This window comes from Maniola hyperantus, chromosome 4 (genome assembly GCF_902806685.2).
Source record: "Maniola hyperantus chromosome 4, iAphHyp1.2, whole genome shotgun sequence".
In the NCBI taxonomy this organism is placed as follows: Eukaryota; Metazoa; Arthropoda; class Insecta; order Lepidoptera; family Nymphalidae; genus Maniola; species Maniola hyperantus.
The window spans coordinates 12,285,968-12,299,696 of record NC_048539.1 but is presented as its reverse complement, the minus strand read 5'-3'; the positions used below and the strand labels follow the sequence as shown (position 1 = coordinate 12,299,696).

At 38.1% G+C, this 13,729-nt stretch overlaps 1 protein-coding gene across 4 annotated transcripts in view; it reads right to left on the bottom strand.

Moving 5' to 3' along the window:
- LOC117981846 (amidophosphoribosyltransferase-like) overlaps positions 1 to 13,458 on the bottom strand; it is a 29,844-nt gene extending 16,386 nt beyond the window's left edge. For 2 of the 4 annotated variants that reach the window (XR_011236715.1, XM_034968064.2), the window contains exons 1-3: positions 13,286 to 13,458; positions 3,919 to 4,109; positions 1,339 to 1,447 (exon numbers count right to left, since the gene is read on the bottom strand). Coding sequence is in view for 3 of the 4 variants with exons in the window: in XM_034968064.2 (XP_034823955.1) it covers positions 1,339 to 1,447; positions 3,919 to 4,102 (293 nt within the window). In the remaining variant the exon portion in view is untranslated. Of the gene's footprint in view, positions 1 to 1,338; positions 1,448 to 3,918; positions 4,110 to 5,195; positions 5,437 to 13,285 lie in introns of those variants that run through there. The other 2 variants (XM_034968066.2, XM_034968065.2) reach the window with 2 other exon arrangements.
- Positions 13,459 to 13,729: the final 271 nt, after the last annotated feature.

Below are 13,729 nucleotides of genomic sequence, written 5' to 3'. Positions count from 1 at the left end.
AATCGACGCGCCTTGAAACGTCGAATATATTATTTTTTGAGGCCTTTTGTGCAATCCGGTCTGTCGATGACAGGATTCTATTCGGGGGACTTTTTATACGTGGTACTTTTAGTCCCTCATGTGCGTTATTCGATGCAATTGTAATCGATCTACATATTTTGGCGGGAAAAAAGTACCCCGAGGATTCTTCCTCATGTGTGCAGCCCTTTACGGCACATAGCCAATACGCAATGAGTTTTTGCAGCCTCATTAGTAAATTACTCTCGCCTCAATACTTCCAAACCTAATGAATAGTTTCAGCACATAAATGATTAAATCCTCGAGCGGAAAGTTTAAACGACACATCATTATTATGTCCAGTAATTAGCCAGAAACTTCAAATCACGTAACGGTTAATATTCAGTTCAAACCGGTTTTCAAGTTATCAAAGAATATCGGTTACTACTGTCTACTCGTTATCGAGTTATTAAGAAGTCCGGTTCACGTAATCACATCACGAGTTACAGTTGAGGTCCAGGCATGACCGGCGCTTACCGTTAAATTTTGACTGTCAATAAAAGCAAAATGGGTTGCACAAATCAGGATTTTACATCATTTATATCGGAAGCTGAGTGGGGGCTTTGAATGAATGAGTGATACTAGTAACCTGTGTTAAAAGTTAAACCGCAACAATGCCAAGACATATATGACCTGCGCCACGTCCACTTTTTACCACTCGCCGAAAACGCCGCACTCATGTGTTAACCCTATAAGGGGACCTCTTAAATCCATCCCCCTATCAAAGTTACCCCTGCCCCTAGATACCCCAAGATACCTTCTTTTTTCGAGTGATTAAATTTAGATTTTATATTGGATGGGGCTTGGAATGAATGAGTAATACCTGTGTTGAAGCGCAACAAGGCTGAGACATATGACCTGCCCCACCTCCACATGTCCACGGCCACTCGCCTATGCCGATTGCGCCGAAAACGACGCATTCATGTGTAAACCCTATTGGGGGGCCTCTTAAACCCATGCTACTGTCCCTAGATACCCAAAGATTCCTTCTTTTTTCGAGTGACTAGATTCGGAATTTATATTGGGTGGTTCTTTAAATAAATGAATGATACCTGTGTTGAAGCGCAACAAGGCCGAGACATATGACCTGCGCTAGGTCCACTTGTCTACGGCCACTCGCCTGTGCTGATTGCACTGAAATGCGGAACTCGTGTATTTAATACTGTAAAAAGGCCTCTTAACTCCACACCCCTTCACCTAGATACCCAAAGATTCCTACTTTTTCCGAGTGATTAGTCTCGGAGTTAACATTGGGTGGTTGTTTGAATAAATGAATGATACCTGTGTTGAAGCGCAACAAGGCCGAGACATATGACCTGCCCCACGTCCACTTGTGTTGGCCACTCGCCTGTGCCGATTGCGCCGAAAACGCCGCACTCATGTGTTAACCCTGTAAGGAAGACAAAGAAACTGGCTTATTACTTTTAGTGAAAAACACAATGCATTGCTTTTTTATACTGAAAGTAGAGTTGCAGTAGACGACGCATGTAGGCTGAAAGATTGGGCTGAAGTAAAATTTTGAATAAGTACATTTTTTAAATTCAGATACAAGTTGCGCTAACTATAACTTGATTGTGATCGCATCTGATGATAAATGGTGATGCAGTCTAAGATGGAAGCGGGCTAACTTGAAAGGGGTATGACAGATTCCTTACCCCTCATCGGTTTCTTACACGGCGTCGCGTCGTACCGGAACACTGAGGGATGATTTATGCCAACACGTGGCGGGCACGAGCCGTGCCACGTACGAGGCGTAGATGAGGCACGGATTCAAAACATCACGAACTTTTTATATGAAGCAGTTTATGCTATAATCCCTAAATCCAAATCCCTAATCCAGACCAGATAGATAGGTATAACTAATTAAGAAATTATAAATTACCAAATTGCCCTTGATGGAATCTAATCCGGGACCTTCCACTAATAAGACCACAGCGCTCACCCCTGTGACAGGGAGGTCATCCATTATGACAAAAAAATGCGTACTCTTGAGGTTGAATTCTCTGTGGTAAGAATCAATGTTGTTGGTATGGGGTACAGTGCCACATGAAGCAAAGCCACGAAGATATCACGTTTTATGATCACGTGATTATGATCAATCACATGACTATCACGTTATATTACGTATTACGTACGTGTATTAATATAAATAATATAATGGGGCTTTATAACGAGTCACGAAATAGAGTCAAATTAATTGTGTTATAATACTTTATCAGTTAAAATATTGCATTACAATATAGGTAACAATAAAATATTCTGCGAACGTTTTATTTTTATTTAGGGATGCCAAGTTCTGTATTTAAACTAGAAAAGGAGACGTTATTCAATACCCACTTTGCCTTCACATTATACTGGTACTTGAAAGCCTGTTGTCGCTCTCTTTTTCAATTTCAGACAAATAGGTAGGTACCTAAGTAATTTTTTTTAAAATTTAGTTTTGTCGAATCCTGAATCAATTTAGCAAGCAAATTAGTGTATAGGAGCTTGTTATTCGGTACCCATATTATAAATGCGAAAGTGTGTTTGTTTGTTGGTTTATTGGTTTGTTGGTTTGTCCTTCAATCACGTCGCAACGGAGCAACAGATCGGCGTGATTTTTTGGATGCGTATAGTTAAAGATATCTATGGATGGAAACGTCTGAAATAAACGTTAATTTATTTATTTTATATTAAAGACTTGGAGAGTGACATAGGCTACTTTTTATCCCGTAGAGTTCCCCCGGGATTTTAAAAAACCTAAATCCACGCGGGCGAAGTCGCGGGCATCATCTAGTAATTATATAATTAAGTTTTTTTACATAATGGTGTTTGGACAGACTAAAATAGTCAAATAAAATGTAAACTCTCAACTTTTAAGATGCACTTTACCTATTGAGATACTTACAGTTGTTTTTGCTACTCAAAATTAAATATTTTCACTAGGTAAGTAAGTATAAGGAAAAATTAATGGCCTAAAATAATTTAAATTGACAACCCTATGCTTGTTATTATGGGCGGCCGGCATGACGAAACTGCAAGAGGTTATTTCGAAGAAAAAACATAATTAATAATTCAAGAAGCAAAGTGATAAATGGAAGCATTTTTGAGGAATGACACAAAATGTGCAATTTTTTTAGCACACAACTTAAGATTTTGCACAATTATGTATAGGTACATAATATAGTTTCCTCTTTTATTTCTTAAATGTTTTATGTATTAAAATATGCTCCATACAGCATATAATCTGTTTTGGTCCTTCAAGCCGGATTAGGTAGGACGGTAAATATTATTAAAAATTTCGTAATCACGCCCAGAAATGCAATTAAATTTTAAGCAAAAAGGCTTGGGTTAGATTCTCAACTGTTGCACTAAATTCGAAACCCAGAGCCATTAAAAAAAGGTCATAATATTCTAAATTTAGGATATTATGATCTTTTTTAATGGCTCTGGGTTTCGAATGGTAGCCACTAAAAAAACTGAATGCTTTACAGACATACTCTGCACCTCAGTGTACTACCTAGTTCAATTTTCGTAAGCGACCGACGTAAGCCGTTATAAGTCCCGCGTCTGTAATACTTTAATTTATTTATTTATTCATAGACTAACGCTTAGTTGTAATCAGACCTCCTGGCAAGTGATGATGCAGTCTGTGCTTATTCACTATTGACTGACTTGTGTCTGACTGACTGATTTTACAAAGTGCTTTCGAATCGTCAAGAAAATGCCCTTCCCACCCAGAAGAACCAGTAAAAAGCTTGGTGGTTCCCCTTTCCAAAACAATTATTTCTATTTCAGTCTCACCTTATTTATTGCTGGAGAGAGTCAATTTTTTAATTGCTACTTATGTTTTAATTAATTAAATTCGGAATTCAATAATACCTGACTCCACAGCCCCTCTCCCGAACCTCTTGCTCTTTATTTTGACCTCGCCCTGCGTCCTGTCGCACTGACAGCTGTCACTTTGACAGCTGCTATCATTCACTTTCAGTCTTTTCATTGGTGTTGTGACCTCGTCCCGCCCATCTCGCAGGCGACATGGTGAAGGCCCTGCTGGACCGTCCATGCTTGATCTGAAGAAAATAAGAAATCGGCTTTATAGTTACAAACTTACGCAGATGCTTGAGTGGCGAACTAATCTATCCTTATAATAATAACTGTACCAGTTATACCCGCGCGCAGTGGCGTGCAGGTCATAGAGGCATAAATGCACTGCTTACCCCAGTTGTAATAGCTTAATGCATATTTTTCATTGACCTGCCAGTAAACAGGTTCTCACCTAACTAATGCCTACCCTGGCTTCAAACCCAGTGCACGCCACTGCCCGCGCGGGATGTCAAGCATCAAGAGTACAGTTTGCAAAAACAAGTGCCAGTCCAATCTGAAGTTGCGACATGGATGGCGGTTTGCGCAGGTCTAAGGATATACCTACAAGCCCGGCCGGGCTGATATCTGATTTTATACACGCCTCGTGTTCAGATTGGACTACTTGTTTTGCGCGCACTTGTTGCGTTTCCGTGCTAAACCGCCAGGCTGATTCTTCACGCGAAAAATGAGCCAGTTGTTCACTAACCTTCGTTCGGAACTAAATTAAGCTAAAATTGAATGTTGATTGAATAAGAACGTAGATGCACATTGAATCGCGAAAAAATATTAGTTAACACTTCTGTCAGCCCTCTTAGGCTAAGATTTTGGGGGTTTTGAATTTATCACGTTATTCATGGTTAATTTGAACCGAGATAAAAATCAGTCATCATAAAGCACCAAAGACTAGTCAAACAACCCAAAATTATCTCCCAAAGTAGACGATAATCTGCTTGCTGGGTACAGCGCTAATAACTATAGAAAGTAGATTCACCTCACTGTACCTTATATGAAAATAACTAGCTTATGCTCGCGACTTCGTCCGCGTGGACTACATAAATTTCAAACCCCTATTTCACCCCCTTAGGAGTTGAATTTTCAAAAATCCTTTCTTAGCGGATGTCTACGTCATAATAGCTATCTGCATGCCAAATTTCAGCCCGATCCGTCCAGTAGTTTGAGCTGTGCGTTGATAGATCAGTCAGTCAGTCAGTCAGTCACCTATTCCTTTTATATATTTAGATAAAAAAGTTATTTGACTCAATCTACAAAAAGTATAAAAATAGTAAACTAACCTTTACTTTATGAATGAAAAACAAAATACACCGCTAATAGGTGACACAAGACCTCCACGTGCGTTCTTTTAAAGCAATACAATGTTCACAAATATTATTTAAAGTTCACGAATATAAAATACCAATATCACACATCATAACTCTAAGGAAAGCAATAACAAACTGAACACATCAGCACCTCCCAACAACATAAGAGTAAAAATATGATTGAACGCAATCAAATGATGCTGGTAATACCAATAATAATATGCGACTGATAAAACTGACAAAACATTTCTTATTGCTCCCCAAAAGTGGGTTATGACGCCAATATCGAACGTCACAGAATTCAGAATAGGTATAGAAATGGTAAACGAGGTAAGTGGTTCGCTGTATAGATGTCTAGTAAAACATCAGTACGCGTTGTTGTAAAACAGACGTAATTGCAACTTGTACCTCGCACCAAATTACTCTAACCACGGAGCGTTGTATCGAGAAACTAAAAGGGGAGGTACAATTAGCAATTGTTAATTGAATTGCACAAATTTTTACGATTTTGAAATGTGTGACTTTGATACTGCAATCTAGTATGGCACAGCGCTATCTAGGTTCTCAATCTGGCACTATCTCAATGTAAACTAAAACACTTCAGTGTAATAATTATTATACTGACAAATTAAATAGAAACTAATGTAAACAATAGCGTTACGGACTACGATTTAATGTAGATACGTTTCTTTGGCACTAGAGATATTATGTTCGTTCGTATCATTTCTGTATAAGAGTCCAAGACTCTTATACAGAAATAAAATCCCTACACAAGACAGATGATAGCAAACGAATCGCAAAGAGCTGCTGATTCAGGCGACGCAAGACTGCAGCGTGTGAACTGTGGAAGCCAACAAGATACCGATGTCCAGTTTTTAAGAAATCGGCGACGTGATGTACCCGACACTCGTATAAGAAGTAGCAAAAACCATTTCTATTATCTTATTTCCAATTCTGTGTCCAACATGAACTAAAACTAGTCCCAGTCGTAATCATTAGGCTTTATTTTGACAACGATTGCAATCACATCTCTGAGGTCATCAAAACATTGACCTATTTGCGTAAATGAAGACCCAAATATGCTTACGACGTCATTTGCTGCCTGATACTTATTATTAAAAAACACGCGTAGTTGAAGTTTTATTTAATACCTAAATAACGTCTACAAACAGTCATATGATATACTACTACTAATCTATAATAACTAAATAAGTCAATGTCTACAAACGTCGCTCGCAGTACGGCCCCTAAGTTTAATAACTACAAAAACATATTATATCGAATGGCCTCCAGAGTAATTTACAGCCACGGCAGCCAATTTCCAAAAAGATTAGCGATCTGCATGGGAGATATTATAGTGCACAAGTGTGTGCGAAAATACAGCTACACGCTCTCCCCTGTAGGTTGCTTCTCTCATAGCCCCATGGAATGGCAATCTGACACGACCGGAAAGAGATCAGGCGTCTGACCGAACGTGCTCTCCGAGGCACGAGAGTGAGGCACCACCCACTTTCTAACTCCGGACTAATATTAAAAATTCCTTGACAGAAAATCCCAATAGGTACCCAACTATTCTTGGTTCGACCTAGAAATCGAACACAGGACCTCGTCATCTGCAGTCGAACTTGCTAATCACTAAACCAACGATGCAGTTAGTCCACAAGCTGCTATTCTGTGCAACAATATGAACTATGAAGTTCGCCATCACCTCTGTTTGGCTATCATACACAGCGGTTCTGATTATAGCCTAGCACTCTCTCAATATTGGCTAAATTGCACATTTGCAACAAGAACACCATAAATTCAGCCTATTACAATAGATTTTATTACAACTTACGTGCTAAGGTCTAATGCCGTTAGCACGTAAGTTGTAGGTCATCAATGGTTGTAGCAGTTGGTAGCCAGTGCACAGGGTTTGAAGCCACAGCAATTGACAACTCATAAAGAAAAATAAGCATTAAAATTATAACCTACTGTATCTTCGCCGTATTTTTTATGATGACCGAAAGAGACTGCTTATCCGTAAGCAGTGCTTTTATGCCTCTAATGACTTGCACACCACAGTGATTGGCGGCGGATATGGAGCTATCGCCCGACACATAAAAGGCATGGCGAAATGCATGATCCAAATACGCTGGAAATACGTGGTAAGTGAAAATGCATTCCACAGAGAACTATGAAATGCATTCCGTAGACGATTATGAAATGCATTGCATTAGCATACAAATAACGTATCAAATTATCACCACAATACTTATATAATTCGTTGGGTCAGATATGGACATATACTAGTACGCTAGAAAAAATAGATATATAGAAACCTTTATTGCACGCAAAAACAAAAGGTGTGCCACACAAAATGACAGTTATTTTTTGTGCCGATTCGAAGCGCTTCACCGAGCGTACCGGGAACTAAAATTCATACTTTATGTTGATACTATATTCATTATTAGCATCACTAACATTTAGTTCCGAGTACGCTCACTAGTCACTCCGGTTATTAGCGGCTAAATGGAGATAGTCAAGTTGCTTCAAAAACAGTTCACCAATAGCAAATCCAGTGTACTTGTATTAGTAGAGTTCAGTGGTTGTGTAAGATCTTCGTCCACAATTTACTACATCTACAAAGTACATACTTACATTCATTTGTATACCATTCGTGTACTAGATGCATTTTGCAATCGTGAACTTGTGAAACTGTATATTACAATACAATACCAAATCTCGGATGAATGAATGAATCGCTAATGTCTTTAAGTACTCTCGTATCAAATAATTAAGTAACTCCTGGCTAAACTGTTTAGGCACTATTTGTGAAATCGTGTAACAATGTGTAGAACCTACTGGTTAAGCAATCTGAATTTGTTGTAACTGGAGAGTTGAACTAACTAACTTGAAATTCTGTATCATAATTTTATTTGTCATTTTCGCTCGCTGCTATGGTGCCAAATTTTAATACGTTCAAAGCTATGGTTTGCAAGATTTTTTAAAATTAGGCCCTGTGTATTTTAAAGAAATCAACTCGAGGAAAAATTTGAATTCAAGCATCAGATGGTATTAAGAGCGAGTCGATCATGCTTGGGAAACGAGACACCGATAGAGCTCCACGCAAGCGGTCATCTCTAGCCTACACAACGTAAAAAAACGGGCCGAATTGAGAACCACCTCCTTTTTGGAAGTCGGTTAAAATGCCACATAATCCAATCTCTTCCTCAAGAAATCCGGTGCCTTAAGGAGATGAGATATTTCTACCAATATGCACTATGCAGTGAAGAGCCACCGAGATGATTTTAGTGGTTTTGTCACACATAAACCACCTCTCGTCCAAAAAGTCTTGAGGAAATTAAACAATCATAAGATTCTTCTAAGGATGCGCTGAGGATGACCAGGTCAGGTATACGAGTAGTGATTACAAATCCCGCATAACTCTCCCTCAAGAAGTAGGGTATCATAATATTATTATGAAGATTAAACAACCAATATGCTTCGAGCTATTGTATCTGCTATAATCGTACGTAACTCGAACTTTCTTCCACTAATTAGGGTATCTCCCGAAGATTATAGTATGGAAAATCTTAGGATGAAGTAGTGAAAGTAAATAAACAAATAACTCGGTCTTTGAGTTGCGTTACTATAGATAAAACGGGGTTGTTATGTACCTACGCATATTATTCAGTTTATCTGGCGCTTGTTTATTGAGATGCTGTTGTGGAAAGATACGAAATGTCATAAGATAAACTGACCCCCTGCGGCTCAGCTGTACATGTGATCATGACGACATGATAACTCGCATTGCGAGCTCTATTTATAATTAGTGTTTATCAAGAAATTACGTTAATATCTATGTTATTAAAATTATTCCAATGGACGTCGCCTAATGACCGGTTTAATTTCAGTGGAACAATTTATTCCAACGCTTTATGGTTGCACCAATACAAGGAAAACTTAATAGCCACATCTGCGTGAGTGGTGACAGAAGGGCTAGCATATTTTTTGCGCGTGTCTGTCCAGTGCGGAAATGCTGGCTGCATTTTCCCAAATCTAATCATAGTTTTTGAATTATTATGCAAAATGTCGAAAAAATACGGCTGTAGTACGGAACCCACGTTGCGCGAGCCTGACTCGCACTTGGCCGGTTTTTAACTAACTGCTCGATGAGCTAGCATCGATCGGAATTCGGAACTAGCTTTCTTGTCTGTTTGATTGTTTGTCTGTCAGGCACCGAATTTGCAATTGATTTTAAATTAATTAAAAACTTGAAATTTTAAACATGGCTTAGAACTGGATGACGGTAGTATACTTTTAGTCCGTTATAAAAACGTAGTATTTAAAAAAACTTTTTATTTAAATAATTTTGACGATGCGATGGTTCGAGTTTTTATCTCTTGAAACGAAATATTTATTCAACTTTAAGCACAGATCTTTGCCCTTTAATAAAGAACCTATCTAGTCTGAAACTGATTATTTTATTGTCTGAACCTATTAACTGGCAGGCCATTTCAATATGGGCCAATAACATCTTCGCTTATAATAGATATATCCAGCTATTGATCATTGTAATCGCTTAATTATCGTCGTTATTACATTGTTATTTACATAAATACTAGCGTGTGTACTGTGTAATGTATATACATGATTCTTCCAACGCTCGATATTGCATCATTGTTTAACAAAAATATTCTGTTGAAATAAATAGTTAATATAAATTGTTATTATTGTAAGAAATTATAAATAGGTCACATTCAACATCAAGATATTATTAGATTACTAGCTGATGCCTGCGGCTTCGCCCGCGTGGATTTAAGTTTTTAAAAACCCGTGGGAACCCTGTAGGCTGAGTTTGCCAACCTTCGTAAGGACACGGCATTTTAAGAAGAACGGGGAAAATGTCACTGATACACAACTTTTTTAATTTTTTTAAACATACGTGATAGGCTTGCGCTTGACGACAATCTTGCTCAAAAAAGCAAAGATGAGGTCTAGGTTGAATCGCGCTTGTCTAGAAGATGCGTATTACTTTTGCTTTGAAGGTATTTGTGTGGTCTACTGTTTAGGATACACGGGTCGCTAACCTTGCTATAGCGTCGCCGGGGGAATAAGGCATGCACTGAAGCTTTGCCTTTGTTGTTGTCGAGTCGAGCAATGTTAAGCCCTGGGGCTTGAGGGGATCGGATGCAGCAACTTGCTAAGGATAGCCTCTTAGCGCTGCAGTTGAGCGGCACTTTGCGGCAAATTTAAAGGGGCCCTAAGAGTTCAGGATCCAGAAGCCGGAAGCGGAACAACCAATTTAAAGAAATCGGTTATACCGAATAGTCGCAAAGAATTACTACGAAACCCAGAGAAAACGCGCTACGGCCTTCATAGACGTCAAACTGGGAGAATAATAGAGACACAGATCGGTACCTACCTACGTATGCTACCTACGTATTAAAATAAATAGAATTATAGTAGGAATAGCTTTATAATTTTATCTTGAGGTGTGAACTGTCAGCTAGGGTCAGATTGATTAATTAATCGAATGATTCGATCTTGTAACTGTTTGCTCATAAGCATGGCCTAGGCGATGTAACGATTTGTGAATTTCGATTTTCGATACAGGACCAAATAATCCAAATGAAATTGGAAAATCTGGGAAACAAGCCAAAAAACTACTTGACCAGTTTTGGACGAAGGGTTACACCATCGTACAATATATATAACACTAGATGATGCCCGCGACTTCGTCCGCGTGGATTTAGGTTTTTGAAAATCCCGTGGGAAATCTTTAATTTTCCGGGATTAAAGTAGCCTCTGTCCTTCCCCAGGATGTAAGCTAACCTAGCTAACCAATATAAGCTAAAAGCTTTTATTTTAATTTCTATTTTGGATGCTACAACCCTATATATATATTATGAGTAACAAGATATTAAAATAATGACTTTTATTCTTGAGAGAAATGAAGCCACTACATACTTAGGTCATGACTTCTGTGATTGTCCTCTTATTGTAAGATTAAAGTTGGTGCTTATACAGTAGGTAGGTACGTAGTTAAGAAAGTTGGTAGGAACTTACCTATAGTCTAACCCTCTAACAAACAAACCTGGAATAGCGGTGGAATAGTTATACTCTGTTTTGTCTTTTTCCTTGGCCTATAGTCAATACTTTCTGTAATTACCTAGTTTTTTTTGTTTACTATTACTGGGCAGATCTATTTTATTTAACACTAGCTTATGCTCGCGACTTCGTCCGCGTGGACTACACAAATTTGAAACCCCTATTTCACCTCCGTAGAGGTTGAATTTTCAAAAATCCGTTCTTAGCCGATGCCTATATCATAATAGCTATCTGCATTCTAAATAATATCTGTCCCGGCTTTACTCACGTGTGTAGTCGACGTTAGCTCGACTAGTTTCGAACCCATACGGGGTCCTTTTTCAAGGGAGTCCGTTCGCGCACGCGCCGCGGTTTTGACTGCCGTATGGGTTCGAAACTAGTCGGGCTAACGTCGACTACACACGTGAGTAAAGCCGGGACAGATATTATTTAGAATGGAAATCACTCACGGTAGTTTAAACGCTAAAATAGCTATCTGCATGCCAAATTCCAACCTGATCCACCCAGTAGTTTGATAAATGTACAATCAAGCAAGCAAATAGAGATTTTAAATATCTTCTGTAGACAGGAAAAAATCTGTTGATACGATTCTGGGTCCCAGATATAGACCCAGGCTCCAGGTAAAAAACCGGCCAAGTGCGAGTCAGGCTCGCGCAACTAGAGCTCCGTACTACAGTCGTATTTTTTTCGACATTTTGCACGATAATTCAAAAACTAGGATGCATCAAAACAAGTAAAAACCTGTTTTAGAATGCACAGGTGAAGACCTTTCATAATTATGATACCTCACTTGATATAGTTATCTTAGTTTGAAAATTGAAAACACTAATTATTAGTTCATGACCACAATTTAAATTTTTTTTGTGTGATGTAACCACAAATTCACGGTTTTCAGATTTTTCCCCCAATGTCTGCTATAAGATTAGAAGACCTATTTGCCAAATTTCATGATTCTAGGTCAACGGGAAGTACCCTTAAGGTTTCTTGACAGACCAACAGACAGACAGACAACAAAGTGATCCTATAAGGGTTACGTTTCTCCTTTTGAGATACAGAACCCTAAAAATGAAGATGCATCAATATAAATATAAAATTAAAAAAACACACCTCTCTGATTTAAGTTCTATGCATCACACCCACTACCCATCACATAAGGTTTTGTCCTAATCCTAATGTGTGTTTCTCCTTCAAGCGACAAGCACTGAACCGATTTGGCTGTTTGGAATGGAGATTGCTTTTATGGGATATACTAGGCTTCCGCTGTCTGTCCGCCAGTTTGTTTGTGAGCAGGCTGTATCTCATGAACTGTAATAAGTAGAGAGTTGAAATTTTCATAGTGTGTATTTCTATTGCCCCTATAACAACAAATAACAATAAATTCAAAATGGTCGCCATGCAAATTAAAAAAAAATAAAAAGTATTGTTATAACTATCTTGTACTGATCTGACTCGCACTTGACTGGTTTTATTTTTACTAGTAGGCCTGGCCTTGGGTAGTTGGAAGTTGGTAAGTACCTATCTGAAGTTAGCAAGGTAGTTAATTTAGCAAATTGCAAGAATGTACCTAACTACAACAGGTTTGAGTACCACATAACCAAGACCTAACCATTGAAGCATTACGGTTATTCAGGATACCTACATAATTCAATACATGGACGACTTGAATAAAAAGAGAATAAATAAGCCTTATGGTTACATAAACAAGACCTTAAAATACATCTTTTATTTATAATTTCCACTTTTAATTGACCATGCGGAATATTATATTACTTACCTACATATATTATGTACTGAAACATAACCACAACATTTTAAAAGTTACTCATTGCAAAATAATTATATATCAAAATAAAGGACTATCGAAATTCGAAGCATAATAGTAATATTTACTTTTTTTATAACCTATACGCATCAGCTGACTATATATCATGCACCTGTAATGTTTTTGAAAAAGTATTTAAAAAACTTACCGTAATGTGGAAACTGTACAAAACTAGAACGATTGAACCTCAGATAAAACCAACTACGAATCGATGAAGCGTAGTAGAACGGCAAGTACCAAGATATAATTGAATGTCCGTACTTATTATTTAATTTTCAATTGAAAGCAAGCTGCGCGTGCGACTGAGCACACGCCGTGAGCGAATGAAACAGATGCAAGTATACTACAGCTATTAAGTTTTGGTACTTAGAACTAGTTTTCGTCATTGAGATTTATCATTATTTTTAGTTTTATTTTTCCTTCGCTTTTGATTTAATTTTTGGCTACCTATTACATCATACTAGCTCATGCCCACGACTTCATCCGTGGGAATACACATATCTCTTACCCTTAATTTACCCCTTTATGGTTTGAATTTTCAAAAATTATTTCTTAGCGGATGTCTATGTTATAATAATTCCATACGTCACAA